This window comes from Ursus arctos, unplaced genomic scaffold (genome assembly GCF_023065955.2).
Source record: "Ursus arctos isolate Adak ecotype North America unplaced genomic scaffold, UrsArc2.0 scaffold_31, whole genome shotgun sequence".
NCBI lineage: Eukaryota > Metazoa > Chordata > Mammalia > Carnivora > Ursidae > Ursus > Ursus arctos.
Genome location: NW_026622997.1, coordinates 28,674,396 through 28,692,970, shown reverse-complemented (window position 1 = coordinate 28,692,970; position 18,575 = coordinate 28,674,396). Strand labels below are relative to the sequence as shown.

General features: G+C 56.1%; 4 protein-coding genes across 6 annotated transcripts; 1 reads left to right on the top strand and 3 right to left on the bottom strand.

Annotated features, from left to right (window-relative positions):
* Positions 1-104: 104 nt before the first annotated feature.
* On the bottom strand, positions 105-4,643 carry RING1 (ring finger protein 1). Its single transcript, XM_026482647.4, has 7 exons — positions 3,865-4,643; positions 3,621-3,758; positions 2,675-2,835; positions 2,359-2,574; positions 1,262-1,651; positions 805-1,078; positions 105-524 (listed from the first exon to the last, which is right to left on the bottom strand). Exons 2-7 carry the CDS (start codon positions 3,696-3,698, stop codon positions 423-425), a joined length of 1,221 nt encoding a protein of 406 aa, XP_026338432.1. The 5' UTR covers positions 3,699-3,758; positions 3,865-4,643; the 3' UTR covers positions 105-422.
* Positions 4,644-5,696: 1,053 nt separating this feature from the next.
* Positions 5,697-7,911, bottom strand: HSD17B8 (hydroxysteroid 17-beta dehydrogenase 8). 2 transcript variants are annotated; one of them, XM_026482646.4, is made up of 9 exons: positions 7,828-7,911; positions 7,423-7,640; positions 7,208-7,324; positions 7,004-7,096; positions 6,816-6,901; positions 6,611-6,695; positions 6,357-6,399; positions 6,082-6,156; positions 5,697-5,890 (listed from the first exon to the last, which is right to left on the bottom strand). In XM_026482646.4, the coding sequence occupies exons 1-9, from the start codon at positions 7,871-7,873 to the stop codon at positions 5,874-5,876; spliced, it is 780 nt and encodes a 259-aa protein (XP_026338431.1). In that variant the 5' UTR covers positions 7,874-7,911; the 3' UTR covers positions 5,697-5,873. The 2 variants fall into 2 exon arrangements, with proteins under 2 accessions (XP_026338431.1, XP_026338430.1); XM_026482645.4 differs by lacking the exon at positions 6,357-6,399.
* A 192-nt stretch (positions 7,912-8,103) lies between these two features.
* SLC39A7 (solute carrier family 39 member 7) lies at positions 8,104-11,712 on the bottom strand. The gene is made up of 8 exons (XM_026482643.3): positions 11,604-11,712; positions 10,878-11,292; positions 10,619-10,787; positions 10,404-10,457; positions 10,101-10,271; positions 9,816-9,956; positions 9,410-9,606; positions 8,104-8,968 (listed from the first exon to the last, which is right to left on the bottom strand). Exons 2-8 carry the CDS (start codon positions 11,286-11,288, stop codon positions 8,696-8,698), a joined length of 1,416 nt encoding a protein of 471 aa, XP_026338428.1. The 5' UTR covers positions 11,289-11,292; positions 11,604-11,712; the 3' UTR covers positions 8,104-8,695.
* Positions 11,713-11,853: 141 nt separating this feature from the next.
* RXRB (retinoid X receptor beta) lies at positions 11,854-18,563 on the top strand. Of its 2 annotated transcripts, none has more exons than XM_026482641.4 (10): positions 11,854-12,298; positions 12,966-13,213; positions 13,724-13,880; positions 14,250-14,429; positions 15,521-15,693; positions 16,092-16,221; positions 16,419-16,551; positions 16,661-16,764; positions 17,071-17,176; positions 17,281-18,563. In XM_026482641.4, the coding sequence occupies exons 1-10, from the start codon at positions 12,067-12,069 to the stop codon at positions 17,426-17,428; spliced, it is 1,611 nt and encodes a 536-aa protein (XP_026338426.1). In that variant the 5' UTR covers positions 11,854-12,066; the 3' UTR covers positions 17,429-18,563. The 2 variants fall into 2 exon arrangements, with proteins under 2 accessions (XP_026338426.1, XP_026338427.1); XM_026482642.4 differs by having other exon boundaries at positions 11,855-12,298; positions 16,673-16,764.
* The last annotated feature ends 12 nt before the right edge of the window (positions 18,564-18,575 follow it).

Genomic DNA, 18,575 nt, shown 5'->3' with positions numbered 1-18,575 from the left:
TCCAAGGCTGATTTCCACATGATTTCCAGGCTTGTCTCCCCAATCTTTGTTTTGTTTTTGCCCTTCTCGTATACCCCTGATAAACAGAGACACAGAACTGCAGGTTTCAAAGAGGAAAAGAAGCAAATTTGTTGTTGGTAGGAGGGCATGAAGGGGAGGGTTCTTCACCTTCCCCAACATCTTGTATAGATGGGAGGTTGAGGGGGGGCAATAGAAAAGGCAGTAGATGGGGGCGCATGCCCCGCTCTGTACAATATAGAAGAATCTGATATAGATACTTTGTATAAAAGCCACTTGTCCTCATTTGTGTCCTCTTGCTGGCTAGCTGGGTTGGGGGAGCACTGGGGGACAAAGAAGCTGGGAGGGGGCCAGGACACAGGGACACCCCATGGTCCCCATCCTCTGGCTGTCCCCTTGTGGGGTCACTTTGGATCCTTGGTGGGGGCATAGCAGAGCTCCAGTGGCCGGGACACCTTCCAGAACTTCTCATTCACCAGTTCCAGGGTCAGTGAGCCATTCAGTGTCTACACAGGGGTTGGAAGAGAGAGAGGCAGGGTAAGAAAAAAGAAAGTTGGAGAATAAGGCAGAAAGTGACCAAGGGAGGAAAAAAGAAAGAGTAATAAAAGAGATGGGGCAAGGCAAAGCAGGGGCATAGGGAGTGGTGGGGGAGGAGACAGAGATGAGAGATGCATAGGGAGAGAGGAGGGTGGGCCAGTTAGAAGGTCAGGATCCATGGTTGTGTGTGGCCCCAGGCCACCCTCCCCACCTCTCCCCTCTTACAGCACTGCCCTCAGAGGCTCTCACCGTGAAAGCTCCACCCCCAGGGGCGATGTAGATGGTGTACTGCTTTTCGCTGACACCTTCCAGACTGGGCAAGGCAGGCTCCTCTGGGCCGTCACCTCCTCCGGTACCCCCACCCTCCCCACCACCCCCATCAGGTCCCGCGGCATCAGAGGCGCCCCCTCCAGGCCCTCCTGGCTCCCCGGCCTCTTGCTGCTGCCTCCGCTCAAGGGCAATGCGCAGGGCCAAGTACTTGGAAAGATGGTCCACTGTGGCATTCCCAGTTGTCTTCACATACCTGAAGCGGGAAAGAGGGCAGGTTTAGGGCACAGAAAGCCTTAAATGGACAAGGGAAGTAGGGGACTTTCCAACAGGGCCTCTGGGTTAGGATTTCTTGCTGGGTCTGGGTGAAGCCCACTTCGGGTGGAAGTCTATGTGGTCTCTGGTTTCTCACAGGTCAGGGGAAAGACAGGGCTCTCACCTAGTCTGGCAGTATTCTCCCTTCTCCACGAGCAGGGGGTGGGGCCGGAACACGAGCTCAATTTCTCCACCTGGCTCCGGGGGACTGGGGGCCCCAGGAGGGCTTGGGGGGCCTAGGGTTCCCCCTCCCAAGGTCCCTCCCCGGTCACCAGAGTCTTCGGAACCGGCGCCCCCACCCACCCCACCAGTGCCACCTCCCCCTGTCCCTACACTGCTCCCCCCTGCGCCCCCACCACGGGGTCGCTTGGGAGCAGGGCCTGGGGCAGAGTCAGGGGCGGAGTCTGAGCTCACATCCTCTCCATCCCCCTCTCCCTCCCCAGGCTCTCCTTCCCCCCCACTCATCGTGGTGGTCTGATCTGACCCGGGCATCGGCCGCCTCACACGCTGGGCCCTGTAGAAGCAAGTGGTTGAGGTTAGAAAGCACCAAGGATAAGGGGTTTAGACTATAAACTTATGAGAGAACAAGAGATCAGGGAAATCTTACTGATGACACCTAATATTTATTAAACACTAACTACTTGCCAAGCACACTGCTAAGTATTTTGCACTGATTGCCTCACATAGTACAAATCCTAGAAGCAGGTGATTATATTCTATTTATGGTTGAGGACCGAGGCTTAGAGAGGTGAAATAACTTGTTTGCAATCACAGCCTCTCCTCATGGACTCCAAGAACCTGTAGCATAGGTTTGTAGAAATGCAGAATTTCAGGCCCAACTCCAGACGTATTGAATTAGAATTTGCATTTTTAACAAGGCCCGCAGGTAATCTGGATTCCTATTAAAGACTGAGCAATGCTAGCCTAGGAGGTCAGTTAATTCCCAGCGGTGTGAATCCAGAGTTTATGCTCAAAATCACTCCACTGCTCTAACTTCTAGAAAGTTAGAGGGCGAGCTATTTCCTTCTTAAGAATAGTAGTGCCAGGTGCTAACTAAGAAGCTGAAGTTTCTGTCTCTGATGTCCAGGCTTCGACAATCAGGCTGTGGTTAGCTATTGCGACACTAAGGCTTAGAGCTGGCAGGCAGCAAAGACAGCACCAGGAGTCTGACCCACACATCTGTCCTGCCAGCCCAGCTACCGCCTCTCTCCCGGCCCGAACCTGTGCATGGCCTGCATGCGCAGCCCCTCCTCAATGCTGGAGCTCAGTGCCTGCTGGTTGTGCAGGCGGCTGAGGCGGATGAGCACCCGGTCTTGGTGGGCCTCGTATTCCTCCCGGCTGGGATAGATCTTAGAGATCAGGGCATCGAAGTTGGGGTCTGGCCGCAGAGACCGCTTGGATACCAGCTTCTTGCGGCAGGTAGGGCACTCCTTGTTCCTGGGGTGGGAGAGAGGAGGCCCTGAACAGTCAGTCGCCAGGGCATTGAGGCCCCAATTCTGGACCCTTCACCCCATCTCAAACACATCCCTCCTGTTACCCGCTCCGCAGGGCGGTGACAATGCAGTCCGAGCAGAATCGGTGGAGGCACTCCTTGGTGGTCATTGTATTCTTCAGCATGTCCAGGCAGATGGGGCACATGAGCTCTGAATGCAGTGACCGAGGGGAGACCGCAATCTCTGTGCCATCCATGATGGCTTCCTGGAGGCATCGGTGAGTGGAGATGTGATGGTGGGTTGGGGGGAAAGGGGTTTTAGAAATAAGTGGTCCATGGAATGGGAATTTTGAAAAATACAGTGAAATAGCAGAATCTGGGGACCACATGTTGGCCACTTGAGGAAGATGGTAATTCTGAGAGAGAGGAGCTTTGACTTGGGAGAGAATGGAAAACAGAAAGGATTAGCGCCCATTAACTAGAAGTAGGAGCTTCACAACAGGAGGATCTGAGGTGTGGCGAGAGGTCTGGGGGTGGGGGTGACACAGATTTGGAGTTTGGGGAGGACTGTTTCAACAGAATTTCTGAAAGTGTGGTCCAGGTTCGACCTGTATCAGAATCCCCTAGGGTACTTACTTAAAATGCAGACTCTGGGACCCCATCTCATTATCGTATCAGAATGTTGGGGGGTGGGGGAAGACGGAGAGGCTCCATTTTTAATAAACTTGGGAGGAAAGTCTTATGTGCACTTAGGAAGGAACAGTGAGCTGAGGAACAGTGAAGGTAATTTCTGTCTGTTTACTATCTTTCAGAGGAAGGCAGTCATACTTGCCCTAAGGCTGTGGCACTAGCTGATGTGAGGATTAAATGAGATAAATGTGAAGTGCTTGGAAAAGATTAAGGTGATTCAAAGGTAGGGCCGAGGGAGTCTGTGACATGGGGCAGGGTCCGCAGAATAGGGCAAAAAATGGAAAAGAGGCGGTGGGATGGGGTCTGTGGATTGAAAGGTTTGGGGAAGGAGAGTAAGCTGTGAAGGGAGGGTCCCTGTCACCTGCGGGGTCCGGTGGAGCTCATACAGACTCAGTTCCCACGTTTTGCTGGCATTCTGGGCATTCGCCGGCGTCGTCATGGTGACCGGGCACAGACCCCCACTAGGGCTCCGCAGCGGTGGAGGAGGAGGAGAGGTAGGCTGGGGAGAGGGGGAAGGGGGAAGGGGTGTTAGGGGGGCCGCCCTCGCGCAGACCCCGCCCCTCCGGTGGCTCCCCTCACCCCCCTCGCGCCGCGCTGCCCCTCACCCGGCTCCAGCCGTCCGCGCCCCCGTTGCCGCAGCGCCTCTCCCTGGGCCCGGGCTCCCAGCCCCAGTTCGCTCGGTCCGCAGCTGCTGCTCAGACAGCAGCTCCCGCCGCCGCCGCCGCCATGGCCCGGGCGCTGGGGCTCTACGTCACTTCCGTCTGTCCCTCCACTACACCCCCCCACCCCCGCCAGCGGAGACGTCACCCGCCGCTCGGGGCTCGGGTGGAACGCGACGTGGGCGCCCGGGTACCCCGCCTTCGGGACGCGCCTGTAGAGCCGGCGTCCCCGGAGTCCCGAGTTACGTGGGGACCCCTGGGTCCCAATCCCCGGGCCGGCACCGTCGCGCTGCCAACCTTAGCCACAGTTCCCTTCCCGAGGTCCCCACCCGGGGCCTCCGCTCCGGAGGGCGGGGCCTGGGATCTTTTGGACCCCGGGAGGGGACAGAAGGGTTAGAAAAGGGGCCACCTCCCCCACTCCGCGTCCCCTAGCGGCTCTGGGGAACAGCTGCCCCCCTCCCCACAACTCCGTAACCCCAGCCCGGCATTCGGGGAGGGGAGGAGAAGGGAGGGGGGAAGGCTGCAAAGGATCCTCGGCCGCTTCAGTCTTCCAGTCCTGTGAATGCAACTAAATCCGGATGAGCCCGGGATTCCCCTTACCACCCTGGGGACTTGCTCCACCCTCCGCTTTGGCTCTCCCTTGACCCTCCGACCCGCTCTCCCCTCGAGGTTTGGGGGCGGCGGCTCGGGACGTCCAGACTCAACTCTCGGCCAGAGCCATAGACTCGAGAATTGCGTTTGGACAATCAAGAGCCGCGGCCCGGGGCGGGGGAGGGAGGCGCACGGGAGGAACGGGGGAATGGAGACACCACGCGGAAGCAGGGACACACACACACAAGATGGGGCCCCTATAGGGGAGGGGGTGTGCGTGTGTGGGTGGGTGGGGGCACAAGGGGCAGAATGTCTGGAGTGGGAAGCGGGCAGGAGCCTCCTCCAGGACTTTCCAGTAAAGGAAGGGGACGGGGAGGAAAGAGAAGAGAAAGGGGCAGAGCGATCCCCCATTGAGGGCAGGGGATGAGATGGGGGGGGGGGCGGAGGTAGTGGTGGAAAGAGACCGTGGTGGGCGTCCTGTCTCCTCCAGCCTGAGCTGAGGTTCCCGGACTTGGGCTGCAGCTGCCAGGGGGTAGCCTGTTTCTGGGACAAGGCAGCAGTGGGTCCCCTCGCCCCCTCCCCCAGTTCCCCCCTACTTCCCTGTCCTCTCCTTCAGTCCGTGGCCAGTCCTTATGTGGGCTCCAGAGTCGATTAGCGCGGACCCCCTCCCCTTCCTCCTCCTCCTCCCAGCCCCCTCCCTTCTGCTCTCCTCCAGCCCCTTTCATCGGCTGGTCCATTCCCCTAATCCTGGCCCCCTCCCCTAATCCCCCCACCCGACCCCAGGCCGGCTGCAGCTATTGTAAGGTGGAGAGAAAGGGGAGGGGGGATTCAGAGAAGGGAGAGGGGTGGGGGAGGGCCACCTGTTCCAAGACCCCCTCCCAAGGCCAGACTGGACACTGGGATGGGGCCATGAACAAACCACCCTTGGGGACCGTAAGGACCCGGGGAATTGGGGGGAGGGGGTTGGGGCTGCAGGACCAGTGGAAGGGGGTGGGGCAGAGACCCCCTCCCTCTAAAAAGACCCAGAGTGTCACGCATACACAGTGACACACACTCTCTCCTCTCACACCCGGCGGCGGGGGTTGCCCTGGGAGACCAGGCAGTGAAAGGGAACAATCCTTCGGGAAAGGGAAAGGAGGGGGAGGTGGGAAAGGGTCTGAGGGCTTAGACACAAGAAGAACCGGAGGTGGCAGGGAAGAGGATTTGGAATTTATTAGGGTCACAAGCACCCCTGCCTCCCATATTCAGCATTCCAGAGCCATACACTGCCACCCCTTTTGTAGCCTGGGAACTCAGAGTCCTCATCAGCAGGAGGCCCGGTGGAGTGGTGGGGGAGTGAGCAGAGTCCAGGGTCCGTGAGGCAGTTACATGAAAAGACCTCCTGGGAGGGGCAGAAACATTTGGACAGATGCATAGGTGGAGACAAATGGGCTGGGGGGGGCGCCCACTTCGGTCCCTCGCCCATGGGAACTTCTGCTCTTCCCGCAGTGGCTCCAGACTCCCTTCACTTGCATTCTCCTATCGTCTGGGTTCCACTTCTCTGCCCTCTCCCTCCCCATGATGGCCTCATACCAGTGACTTCCACTGAGGCCCCTGTGATGTATCCACTGTCTTCAGATGCCAAGAATGCAACCACATCTGCCACATCTATGGGAATGATGGGGAGAAGGCAGAATTCTACTCACTCTCATGGACCCAAAGTCATCACCTCCCACCAGAACCCCTCCTCACCAACACACACACTCCATCCACCAATCCTAGTGAAATCCTCTCAGATACCACAGACTTGGGGATCTCTTCATTCAGGCCCCCTCCTCCCTAGGGCCTCCTCCTCACTCAGTGCTCACCCTCAGGATCCCCCATATGTCCCATCGGGATCATTCCAATCACCTGTAAGAAAATACTCATAAATGGGTGAAAGTTTCTTTTATGGATTTTTTTTTTTTTGTAGGCTGAGTCTGTGACCCTTTTTCCTTTTGCCTCCTTTCCTTGTACACTTATTGAATATCTACTATTTGCCAGGCCCTGTGCCCAGATTCTCTCTGAAGCCCAGAGAGATTGTGGATCTGAATGATTCTGCCCTCTACCCACAGCCTCCTACCTTGTCCAGCACTTGCTGTGGCACTTTCTGTGTCATGGGTGTTGTAATGAACCCCGGGAGGACAGAGTTACAGCGGATCCCATGTCTGTGGAAGGGAGAGTGGCTGCTGACTCTGGAGAGCACTGAGCACTGACCTGCCCCCCTCCCCCAGACCTCCCACATGCTTCAGCAAATCCCTCTGTATCCCCAGGGGTGTCTGACCAACCGTCCAAGCTCCCGAGCTGCAGTCTGAGTCAGCCCAATCACTCCAGCCTTGGATGCTGCGTAGTTTGTCTGTCCCATGTTCCCCACCTATAGGTGAGTCAGAGATTTGGGATGAGTCAGGAGTCCCAAGGAGGGGCTCTCCTTTCTATGTCCAACTAGCTGGCTAACCTCATCCCAACTCAATCTGACCTTCCCTGTGATGCTACTGATGTTGATGATGGACCCATGGCAACCACTGGACACCAGGGCTTGGGCTGCAGCCTGAGTGACTAGAAAGATGCCCTGGTGAGGAAAGAGTAACAAGGCAGAAAGGATTAGCTGGGGTGACAGTCTTCTTCCAGCTCCCTCCCCCAGGCTGGCGGAGCCAGAAGTCACAGGTTCAGAGGTCGCCACCTTGAGATTGACAGCTATGACTCTGTCCCAGTCATCCTCAGACATGTGGAGCAGAAACTCATCCCTGGTGATCCCCGCACAGGACACAACGACAGATGGCGGGCGAGAAAAGCAGGCCTATGGAAGGGGGCGGTTACACACCAAAACCCAAGTAGAGCCCGGGCAGTGGAGGCAATGTCGGCTCTTTAAAGAGGGCGAGGTCCTGTCGCGTTCACCTGTACTTGTTCCAGCAGGCACCTGACCGCCCCGGCTTCAGACACGTCAGCCTGGAAGGCGGCGTGGGCCCCGCCGGGCGCCACCTCCTCGCTCCCCTGCCCGCCCAGCAGGCACACCGTCTCGCATGCCGCCGCCCTATCCAAGTCGCAAGCGGCCACGGTGGCCCCCTCTCTGGCCAGGCGCACACTGACGGCCCGGCCGATGCCGCTACCCGCGCCTGAGGTGAAAGAGAACACGCGGGAGGGGGGACACGGGAGGAGTGGGCAAGGGTCAGACGTCAACAGGGTGCAAAGTTAGTAAAATATGGACCGGGGACCAGAGGTCACAGCGCCTGTAGACGCCGAGGGCGCGCCCCCGACAGCACTCCGGCATCCCAACCCGCCCGGGGATGGTATCCCCTCAACCTGTGACCAGGGCCAGCGCGGAGCGGAGCCTGAGCTGAGACGCCATGTCCGGCGGTGGGCGGGCGGGCACACAGCACTGAGCCAATCCTAGCGCAGAGGGGGCGTGGCAGGAGCAAAGCCGCGCCAATCTAAGCTAGGCCAGCGTTGGGCCATCCGCAGCCACCAGCACAGGCTGACCTCCCACCATGGGGGCAGGGCCAGTCACCACCACTTGGGGGCCTGGGGAGTGGGAAGATGAGGGGCCCCCATTCTTCCAAAAAAGACAAAGACCGCATATGGGGTGGATGATCCGACGACTTTATTTCCGGTCACCACCCCTACCCCTCGATTCAAACAGTGATATCAAAAGAATAGAAAAAAGAAATCAGGCCAGGAGATTAGCAACCCACCTCCCCCCTCAATCACTCCCCAATCAGGACACACGATTGATGTTTAATTGATGTATATCCCCGACTCTTCCAGCTCTGACTTCCACCAACAGGTGGGAGGGGGAGGGGGGCCTTGGAAGAAACCTGTGTGTGGTAGCTTGGTCCTCTGAAAACAGGTTCGGTAGGGTACACGGCATAGGCTGTCATCACCCCCTCTCTTTTCCAGCCTTCTTCATGGCCCCATTTAGCCCCCAAACCCAACAACATGGTCAGCACATGACTAACACTATGGTCCCTCTGACTTCCCACTCTCACTTCTGCAGCTCCTGTAAGACTGCAAAATCTTAATGGCCCTAATGCCAAAGTCACCACTTCCCTAGGATACAACTTCCTTTGGCAGATGTACCTGGCCAGGGCCCCCAACCTCCACAGACCCCTGACCTGGAGGACTTAAGAGGCTAGAGGTTTGGGGCTGGGGTGGGGGCCATTTACCCCACCTCTCACTCGAGGTGGGCTATCAGCACCATCATGACAACTCCCCCCAGCAGTCCCAGCACCTCCAGAAGTGACTGCAATGGTGATGCCTCCCTCAACAGCTCAGGCAACACGGACACCGTTGCTACGTAGATAAAGCCACCTGCAGTGAATGGCAGAACCCAGCCAGGACCTGTACCACCGGCAACTTCACTGCCCACTGCCCCTCCTTCAGTTAGGAGGGCACAGGCTGTGCCTGCCAGCGCCCCTATTGCCGTCAGTAGTTGCAGACGCATCGCCTGGTGGGCAGAAAAGACAGAAAGGTACTCAACAACATCTAAAGACGGTCAGTGGTTAGGCATGTCTCGTGGTGTATAGGTATATATGGGCATGATGCATGTCTTTGGGGACTAAAGGCTAAGGCAAAAACAAGAGGATCTAGAATAGACGCTTTCTGAAAAATCTTAAAATATCAAAAAGGTCCTTCCTACAGATCTTCTGATTGAGTAGATTACAGTGACAGACCCTCATAAACCATTCAGATGGTTTGTGGACCATAGTTCAAGAAATATTCAGCCACAGGGCAAAGAAACAGAATTTCTTCCCCCTCATTTCTGGACGAGTTGTTGTTCGTAACAGTACAGCTTGTTGGGAACTAAGGAGAGGTGATTGTGGGTTTTGGGCGGGTGAGCAGGAAGTAGAGTTTGAGGCAATCATGTCTGATGCACATCATCACCAACCTGCTTTTTGCTGCACCCAGACTGGACCAGGATGGCAAAGTCCCCAACTTCATGGGGCACTTCGTGTAGCAGGACAGTCATTGTGGTCAGGATCCCTAGCCCCCGACCTCCTCTAAATGAAGCACCAATGGCCAGACCATCTGTGAAGTTGTGTGCCAGGTCAGCAGCCAGATTCAGGTATCCTGATACACGTAGGTCTTGTACAAGTGGAAAGGAAGACAAAATGATTACAGACATCTATCACTCCTAATTCCAGCCCTGGTCAGCCACTATCACATCTCCCCTCAGAGATCACTTCATACCCAGCCCCTTCAGATTTCCCAGACACCTGCCATTACCCACAGTGCACATTCCATGTGAAACATGATATCCCTTGCCCAAGTTTATCAATAACCCTGGCCCTCACCTGAACCTGTTTTTTCTTCTTCAGAATTCTGAGGTCTCACCGGGCCATCTTTGAGCCCTGTGCTTCCTCCTTTCCTCTTCCGAGGCCCACCTGCTTCCTTTTCTTCTTCCTCTGAGCTCTGTTTCTCCTTTGAAGGACGCTCTGAGGGTAGAAGTTGGTAAGAGTAGAGAACAGAGATCTCCAAAAATGTCCTCAAAAGGGAAGTCCCCTCCCACCCAAGAGCCATAGCATGAGGGGATTCTGAGGCAGGCAAGGTGCTTTTTAAGAAAATGTTCCTGGACTTACCCTGTTTTCCATGCCCATGACTTCCCCGTGTGTGACCATGAGCATGTCCATGCCCATGTCCATGACTGTGTCCATGTCCTCCTTTCACATGTCTCACAAATTTCTCCACCACAAGAAAGGCAACAATTCCACTGAGGACCCACAATCCCACAGACAGAATGGGGCCCTGGCCTGGAAATAAAGGCACTGAGACATTAAGGGAGATGTGGATTCCAGACTCCTCTTCCCCAAGTGCGGGAAGAGAATAGGGAGGGAAAGACCTTCCCCAACATCCCAACACATCTCCATCTACCCCTTCCTCACCACTGTGAGAGTGTCCATGTCCAGGCTGCTCCAGATGGTGGTGAGAATGAGGTTCTAGAGAAAGGGTGAGGAAAGGTCAAATGAGAGAATACCCTGCCCAAGTGGCATGCATTTGGTGGAATATTTGAAAGTCAGGGATGACAAAGGGGAAAGAACCCTTTTGCTCAAAAAATAAAACATATTAAGATTTGCAGTAGTGGCCAAAGATCACTTACCCAGGGCATGAGGGATGAGGTGCAGAAAGGCATCTCCCAAGAGCCCACCTGAAGCAAAACTGAGCAAGATCTGGAGCAGAGAGCGATGCCGGGGGGAGTTTGATTCCACAGGAATAAGGAAGAGGACAAAAAATGGAGCTGCAGAGATCAGAACTGTGGCCCCCAGTGCCTGGTGAGGGGAGAGTCAGGGGTCAAGAGGTGCGGGGTTTCCCAACAATCCAGAACCGGCCCCTCTCTCCCCCATCCCTTGGGGACTCACATAGGCCCAGAGAGTGACAGTGTCCAGGTCCTGCTTGATGCCTGGAGCCCCAGACTCCCCAAAGCCTCCATGGCTGTGCTCATGGTCATGTCCATGCCCTCTGTGGTAGAGGTTCTCATGTGATTGGCCATGGCTATGGCCATGGTGCAAATCCTCATGTGAATGTCCATGTTCGTGACCGTGGGTATGCCCGTGCCAGATGCTCTCGTGAGTGTGGCCATGGCCATGGGCATGGCTGTGTCCATGGTGGAAATCCTCATGTGAGCGCCTGTGGCTGTGGCCATGGAAGTCCTCGTGCAGGTCCTCGTGCAGGTCGCCATGACCCCCGTGTCCGGCCACTAGCAGCCCCAAGGCCGCCCAGGTCAGCAGTCCCACGGCCACCCAGTGGGGGGCCCCCAGGCCTCTGGCCATCACGCTGACCAGAGGGACAGAGACAGTGACTCCACTTGACCCTCAACTCTACACCTATGAGGGGTCAGCTTTACTCCGTTCGTGCCCTCCGTCCACTTCTATGGGCCGCTACCCAATTCTGCTCTGTCCCCACCCACATTGTTCCCAAGACTCGGTCTCTTTATCTCAACCCCCCTCCCGGATATAGGGCCCCCGGGACACCACTCTAGGCTTTGAGCCTCTACTTTACGGACTCTCTGGGCCCTAGTCTCTATGATCCACTAGGTAGTGGAAAAGGCCTGGAAAGGACGGTAGGGTAAGGCAGGGAGTTCTCACCGGCTTCGGGATCCTCTCCTTTCCCGGTTTGCTCGGACGTGGCAGTCCCCGCCTCTGGCTCCCGCGAGAACAGGAAATTCCGTTCCACCTCGGTCCGGATACCTTTACCAATATGGCGGCACTCTGGTGGCGGCCCAGCCGCCCTGCTCTGGCGCGCATGCGCGGGTGTGGAGGTTATTTGAGGGGAGGCTGGGCGAGGCCGGCTAACAGGGCCGAGGAGACCGCCTCCTCCGTTTCCAACTAGACGAGGGGGCGGGAACTAGCGCCGAGACTTCCCGTCTATACCAAGATGGCTGCCATATCGGCGCTGTCATTTTGGTACAGAGCACATCGAAGCGCTTAATTCGACCCGGTTCAGGCCAGAGTCTTTTTCTCTGGGGCTTCCTCGTGCTCAGCTAGTCCCCTGGTCAATATTTGGGAATCCCTGGTACCTCTTCGGTATCCTTGCACTCAGCCAAGAATCATGTCTTGGGCTGCTCGCCCGCCCTTCCTCCCCCAGCGGCATGCCGCAGGGCAGTGTGGGCCGGTGGGGGTGCGAAAAGAAATGCATTGTGGGGTCGCCTCCCGGTGGCGGCGGCGACGGCCCTGGCTGGATCCCGCAGCGGCGGCGGCGGCGGCAGCAGCCGGAGAACAACAAACCCCGGAGCCGGAGCCGGGGGAGGCTGGACGGGACGGGATGGGCGACAGCGGGCGGGGTGAGTGTCCTAGCGGACGGACAAGCGAACCAGTGACCGCGTTATCTGCGACCCCTCCCCCCGTCCCCTGGCGCTCTTTCCCTGGCGCTCCCGCCCCCTTGTTTGTAAACATGCGTCCCCTCCCTCCCGAGGGCCTTAGCGCCCTCCCCCCCGGGGCGGGGCGGGGAGGGGGAGCTTCCGCCCTCCTAGCTTTGGCTGTTTGAGGTCCTACAATCTGGAGGTCCCGGGCGTGGGACACGAGTCCTCGAGTTTGGGACTCTGGATGGTTGAAGGCAGATCCTGCGTCCTAGGAGGGGTCTCTTCCGCCTCTTTTCCTTGTACAGTCCGGCTACAAGCTGGGAATGGAGGGGCCGTCAGTTCCACCCCACGTGCTGCCCCACCCACATAAGACATGTCTGGCTTGGGGTGACCAAATGCATTGCTTGGAATTCTCCCTCGCCTGAACTAGCCTGTCTTTTGTCAACCCCCTCCTCTCAGCGCAATTAGGAGTTAAACCGTGTTTGACAACAGGGTCTTTCTGGACATGAGGATGAGTGGGGTGGGTTGGAGTGGGGTGCGGCGGGGGATTAGAGAGAATTAAAGTCTCCAGTTGGATGATCTAAGACTCATTTTCTCTTTTTGTCTTTCTGTCTGTGTGTCTCTGTGCCTGTATGTACCCCTCCCTCAGACTCCCGAAGCCCAGACAGTTCCTCCCCGAATCCCCTTCCCCAGGGGGCCCCTCCGCCTTCTCCTCCTGGGCTACCCTTACCACCTTCAGCAGCCTCATCCCTTGGAGGCTCCGGGGCCCCACCCCCACCCCCGATGCCACCCCCCCCACTGGGCTCCCCATTCCCGGTCATCAGCTCTTCCATGGGGTCCCCTGGTCTGCCCCCTCCAGCTCCCCCAGGATTCTCCGGGCCTGTCAGCAGTCCCCAGGTGAGAGGTCATGGCTCACTGACTGCCTCTCCACTTTCATTTCCTTGTTTTCCTTGTGACCCCAGATCCTTGTGTGAACTTCCCCATGGCCCACTGACCTTCCAGTCCTCTAATCCTGGCAGGCCTGTGGTCCTTGTGAGACCCCTTGCCCTTTCTGAGGTGACTGATATTTCAGTGCATGCTTCCTCCCCAGCTCTATAAAAGAACCCTGATATTCTGATGTCCCTTTCATCTATCAGTTATTTTTGCCCTTTTTGTCCCATCCGCCATCCTGAGATACATGCCCTTCAGGGCCCCTGTATTGCACAGTTTCAGGGAAAACTGTATGTCTACTCTCTTTGGGGTTGTGCTCCAGGGGTGGCCCTTCACATAGACTGCAGTGTAAATCATGTCCTCTGTAATGTGCAATGCAGGGCCCTGCCTCGGTGGTAGGGGATGATTTCCATGATCTCTGAGAGATTCTCCTTCCCAATGAGTCTCCCTGTGACTTCCCTATTTCCCCCATCCCAGATTAACTCAACAGTGTCGCTCCCTGGGGGTGGGTCTGGCCCCCCTGAAGATGTGAAGCCACCAGTCTTAGGGGTCCGGGGCCTGCACTGTCCACCCCCTCCAGGTGGCCCTGGGGCTGGCAAACGGCTCTGTGCAATCTGCGGGGACCGAAGCTCAGGTATGGGGCTTAGAGGATCACCAGAGAGAAAGAAAGAGTCTGGCATTTACCATCACCTGTGGGATTCCCAGGGACTCACAGGGTTGCATTGGAGCAGGTGGGTGGGGGGAAGCCTGGTGATAGGTAAGGAACCTGAAGCTCGGATATGGGATGGGGGATGGTCAGAGGAAAGAGGGGGCTGGTATAATAGGGTTTTTGAACAGTGAGGAGCGTGGGATTGGATCATCCCTTGTGTCCAGGTTCCCCATCTCTGGATTTGGCAAACACACAATGGATTTAAGCTAAGTTTGCTGGGGGCAAGTTGGCAAGAGACTTAATGGTGAGGGATCTCTGTGCAGCCTTGTTGTTGCTATTCCCCTCGCCTTCTAGGCAAACACTATGGGGTTTACAGCTGTGAGGGCTGCAAAGGCTTCTTCAAGCGCACCATCCGTAAGGACCTGACGTACTCGTGCCGGGACAACAAGGACTGCACTGTGGACAAGCGCCAGCGAAACCGCTGTCAGTACTGCCGCTATCAGAAGTGCCTGGCCACCGGCATGAAGAGGGAGGGTAAGGGCTGCGTCAGCCAGGCTTCCTGGTCTACGCTGTGGGAGAGGAGGGAGGAGGTGGAGGGAGACTGCAGGAAACCACAGACTACACCTCTCAGGACTGGACTGTTCTCTCTCCTCCTCCAGAGGGCGATATTTGATTTCTCTCTTCCCTCATCAGCTCTTGTCCCGGGTATCCTGCTCAGTTCTCTTGAGTTTCCTTCTTAATGGGGGTGCTTTTCTGTGGACTGCCCGGATGACCCCTCCCTCCCTAGTGCTAGGGTAGGATGACCTTTCCTTACCCACGATGGACTTCTCTTTCTCCCCTTAAGTTACCTGAATAGTCCCTCCTCTTTGACCCGATGGTTGCTTATCTGTGGTCCCTCCTGCAAAGTCTGGGACTCCACTCTTTTAAGTTACAGACTTTACTGAAGATCTCAGGGCTGCCTTCGCTTTTCTTTATCTTATCTTCTTAACTCTGATTCTGAAATTCTCAGATACTTTGTGGTGTCTTAGTCAAGTCGCTCATTTTAGAGAAGATGAGCCTGAGGACTGGTTTTCCCAAGGTCATGTAACAAAGGAGGGGCAGGGCTGGGACCAGAACCCATCCTTGAAGACCCAGGCCAGTGATCCTTTCACTGCCTCTCTGTTGAATCAGGAGAGCATCAGATTTGCAGTGAGGCACACTTGGGTTTAGATGGATGACTTGCCGTATTATGTGAACTTGGGCAAGCTGTCTAACTTCTCCAAGCCCTAAATTGTTCATTGTTAATAACAGGGATAAGAGCTCACAGGATTCTTACAATAATTGAGGAAATGTTGAAATGTATTTTCACATTTCTTACCATGTAGTTGGTCCTCAGTTTAAACGTTAGCTTTCTCCCTCATCCTTTACCCTCCCTTCCCCTCCTCTTCTTGGTTTATTTTTTAGCCCTTTTATAACTCCTGCTTCCAGACTGCCCCTAGTCCACCATTGCTAGTGACTCCCCCAACTCCTATAAATATCTCCTAAGGGCCGTGAGAACCCTGATAAGACCCTAGGGACATTTCACATCCCCTCATGGCTGATTGTTGACTTTCCCCTTTTTCTTTTCCTCGTTTTCCCATCCCCAGCGGTACAGGAGGAGCGTCAGCGGGGGAAGGACAAGGACGGGGATGGGGAGGGGGCTGGGGGAGCCCCCGAGGAGATGCCTGTGGACAGGATCCTGGAGGCAGAGCTTGCTGTGGAGCAGAAGAGTGACCAGGGCGTTGAGGGTCCTGGGGGAACCGGGGGTAGCGGCAGCAGCGTGAGTGATGGGGTCAATCCAGTCTCTTTCCTGATGGGGGTTGGGGGATGGGAGTCTAGGTTGTTTCTATTTCCCTCTCCACTCCCTTTCCCTCCCAACCCCCCCTAACACTGCCTGGGACTGGAAGTACTGCCAAACAAGGTCTCTCAAACATCTGAGGTGGGTGTGATAGTTTTTTCTGTCCCCATCCCAAAACAACCCAGTGGCAGAACCACAGAGAAGTCCTAAATACGTAATTGTTTTCACGAATGCCAGAGGAGAAGCCTGACTTACATGGATTGGTTCAGATGGTTTGAAGGGAGACTCCTTTAAGCAGGTGGTGTCAGAAACCTCTTGCAAGGGGGGGCTTCCACTGTACCTCTAGACCTTCTATAACTCTTACCCCTCCTCCCCTGCAGCCAAATGACCCCGTGACTAACATCTGTCAGGCAGCTGACAAACAACTATTCACGCTTGTTGAGTGGGCGAAGAGGATCCCACACTTTTCCTCCTTGCCTCTGGATGACCAGGTCATTTTGCTACGGGCAGGTCAGTGACCTTGGATCCCCTTGAGCTCTTGACATATGACCCCTGCTTGACCTTCTGACCTTCAGTGACCCAGTGCATACTTACATACCAAGGGGACCAAGTTCATTGACCTCACCAATTCTTTTTCTCTTCTCCTGATATGCTTTGAATCCCATGGTCTGATCTCTGGCTCCCGACCCTTGCTGCCCCCAACCCAGGCTGGAATGAGCTCCTCATTGCTTCCTTCTCCCACCGATCCATTGATGTCCGAGATGGTATCCTCCTCGCCACAGGTCTTCATGTGCACCGCAACTCAGCCCATTCTGCAGGCGTGGGAGCCATCTTTGATCGGTCAGTGGCCCTCGGCTGGGCTGGCCTGTAGGTAGAGGGGGTGGGCTATAGGCTATAGGCTGGTCCGTGTCCAAGGCTGGCTGAGCTGTGACCTTTGAGTGACCTGCAGGTCCCTCTCCAGGGTGCTGACAGAGCTAGTGTCCAAAATGCGTGACATGAGGATGGACAAGACAGAGCTTGGCTGCCTGAGGGCAATCATTCTGTTCAATCCAGGTAAGAGGAGGATCACCCCTGTCTCTCAAGACCAAGGCAACCTTGGAGCCTCCTCTTCTCCAGAGACTCCTAAGTTACCCAGCTATCCCCCTCAACCCGGAAATCTCCCAGCTGACCAAGAAAAACCCACATCCACTGATACATTCCCCTTTGACCCCGTTCCATAACTTGCCCTGCTTCCCTTGCCAGGCATCTGGTAAAGGGCCAGTAGGTGGGGCCCAAAAGGGACATTGTGTGGGCCACATTTCCACATTTGTGCTGACTTGATTTGTCGTCTTCTTCCTCCTCTTTTCCCTGCCATCCCAGATGCCAAGGGCCTCTCCAACCCTAGTGAGGTGGAGGTTCTGCGGGAGAAAGTGTACGCATCACTGGAGACCTATTGCAAGCAGAAGTACCCTGAGCAGCAGGGACGGTGAGAAGGAGCTCTGGGGGTGAGGGGTTGTGGGGTGCTGTGAGGGTGTGTCCAGGGCCCATGTGGTTCCAGGTTCCAGCTGTCTTCTCCCACCTCTACCTCAGGTTTGCCAAGTTGCTGCTACGTCTTCCTGCCCTCAGGTCCATCGGCCTTAAGTGTCTAGAGCATCTGTTTTTCTTCAAGCTCATTGGAGACACCCCCATTGACACCTTCCTCATGGAGATGCTTGAGGCTCCCCACCAGCTGGCCTGAGCCCAGACCCAAACGTGGTTCTCCTCACACCTGAGGAGTACACATCTGAGGGGGACTCCAGCCTTGAGGCATGGTGGGGAGGGGCCATGCCCTAGAATCTTGGTGGGGCGAGGAGTCCAGGGCAGAGCTGAGACCTCTGAGGGGATCCATAAACCCTCCAGGAGGTTTGCGTGATATCCCAAGTCAGAGGGGACCCCAGATCCTTGTGAGGGCTGGACCTCTCCTTCAGTGGCCTCGAGTCTCTGAATTTGTCTGGGTCTGCCATGATTTGGGGTGATTTCTCACCTTCTGCCTGGAACGATCTCTCCCTCCCCCAGCACAAAGCACTGGCCTTGCTCACAGGACCTTGCTTCCTTCTCATCTTGCCTCACTTAGCTACCCATGTGAAGAGAGAAAATGGGAATTCGCCCAGAGATGGATATTGGGGGGCAGGCCCCCCAAACTGACGGACATGGGAATAGCGGTCTGACAGGCCTTCCTTGAGGCCTTGACAGCCTTGACAGTAGCCCAGCAGGTGGGGGCTACTCTGGAAGAGGGAGGGGCCCTGTCACTCTCTCCTGTCCAGAGTCCCTCTCACACTTCACCTCCTGCTGCAGACTGAAAAATAAAAAGATGGTGGTGGTTAAGGGGTGGGTGGAGATGTAGGAACCCATCTGCTATTTTTAATTTCCTCTGAGGATAGAGACTTGCAGTTAGACTCAAAGAAGTACTGTACTTTCCCAGGTTGACTAAGAAATGCCAGTGGTGGAGGTGGTGTTTGGGAAAGGCTGGGCCCTGAGGTGGTCTGTCCCTGGAGCCCTTCAAGCACTGGCCTTCCCAACCCCCTCCCCCATCCCTTCTTGTCTTATTAGGGGAAGGGGCCTGGGATGTGATGGCAGGGTGGGGCAGGGCTTGGTTTGATGAGTAGTCCTCCGGCCCTTCCCTTCACAGCCTTCCCCCAGACCTGGGCACACACAGTGTAGCCTGGGGGACACAGGACCCTGGCCTGAGAATTGAGGGGGGATGGTCAGCCTGCAGAGATGGGGTGCTGGGGCTGCATGATTTTTGCCCTGCAGCTCTTCTCTCTGGGGTTCCTTTCCCTTCTCTTTCACTCACACATAAAATAGCTTTCAAATTAAAATCGCTGTTTTCTGGACTGAGGTGACTG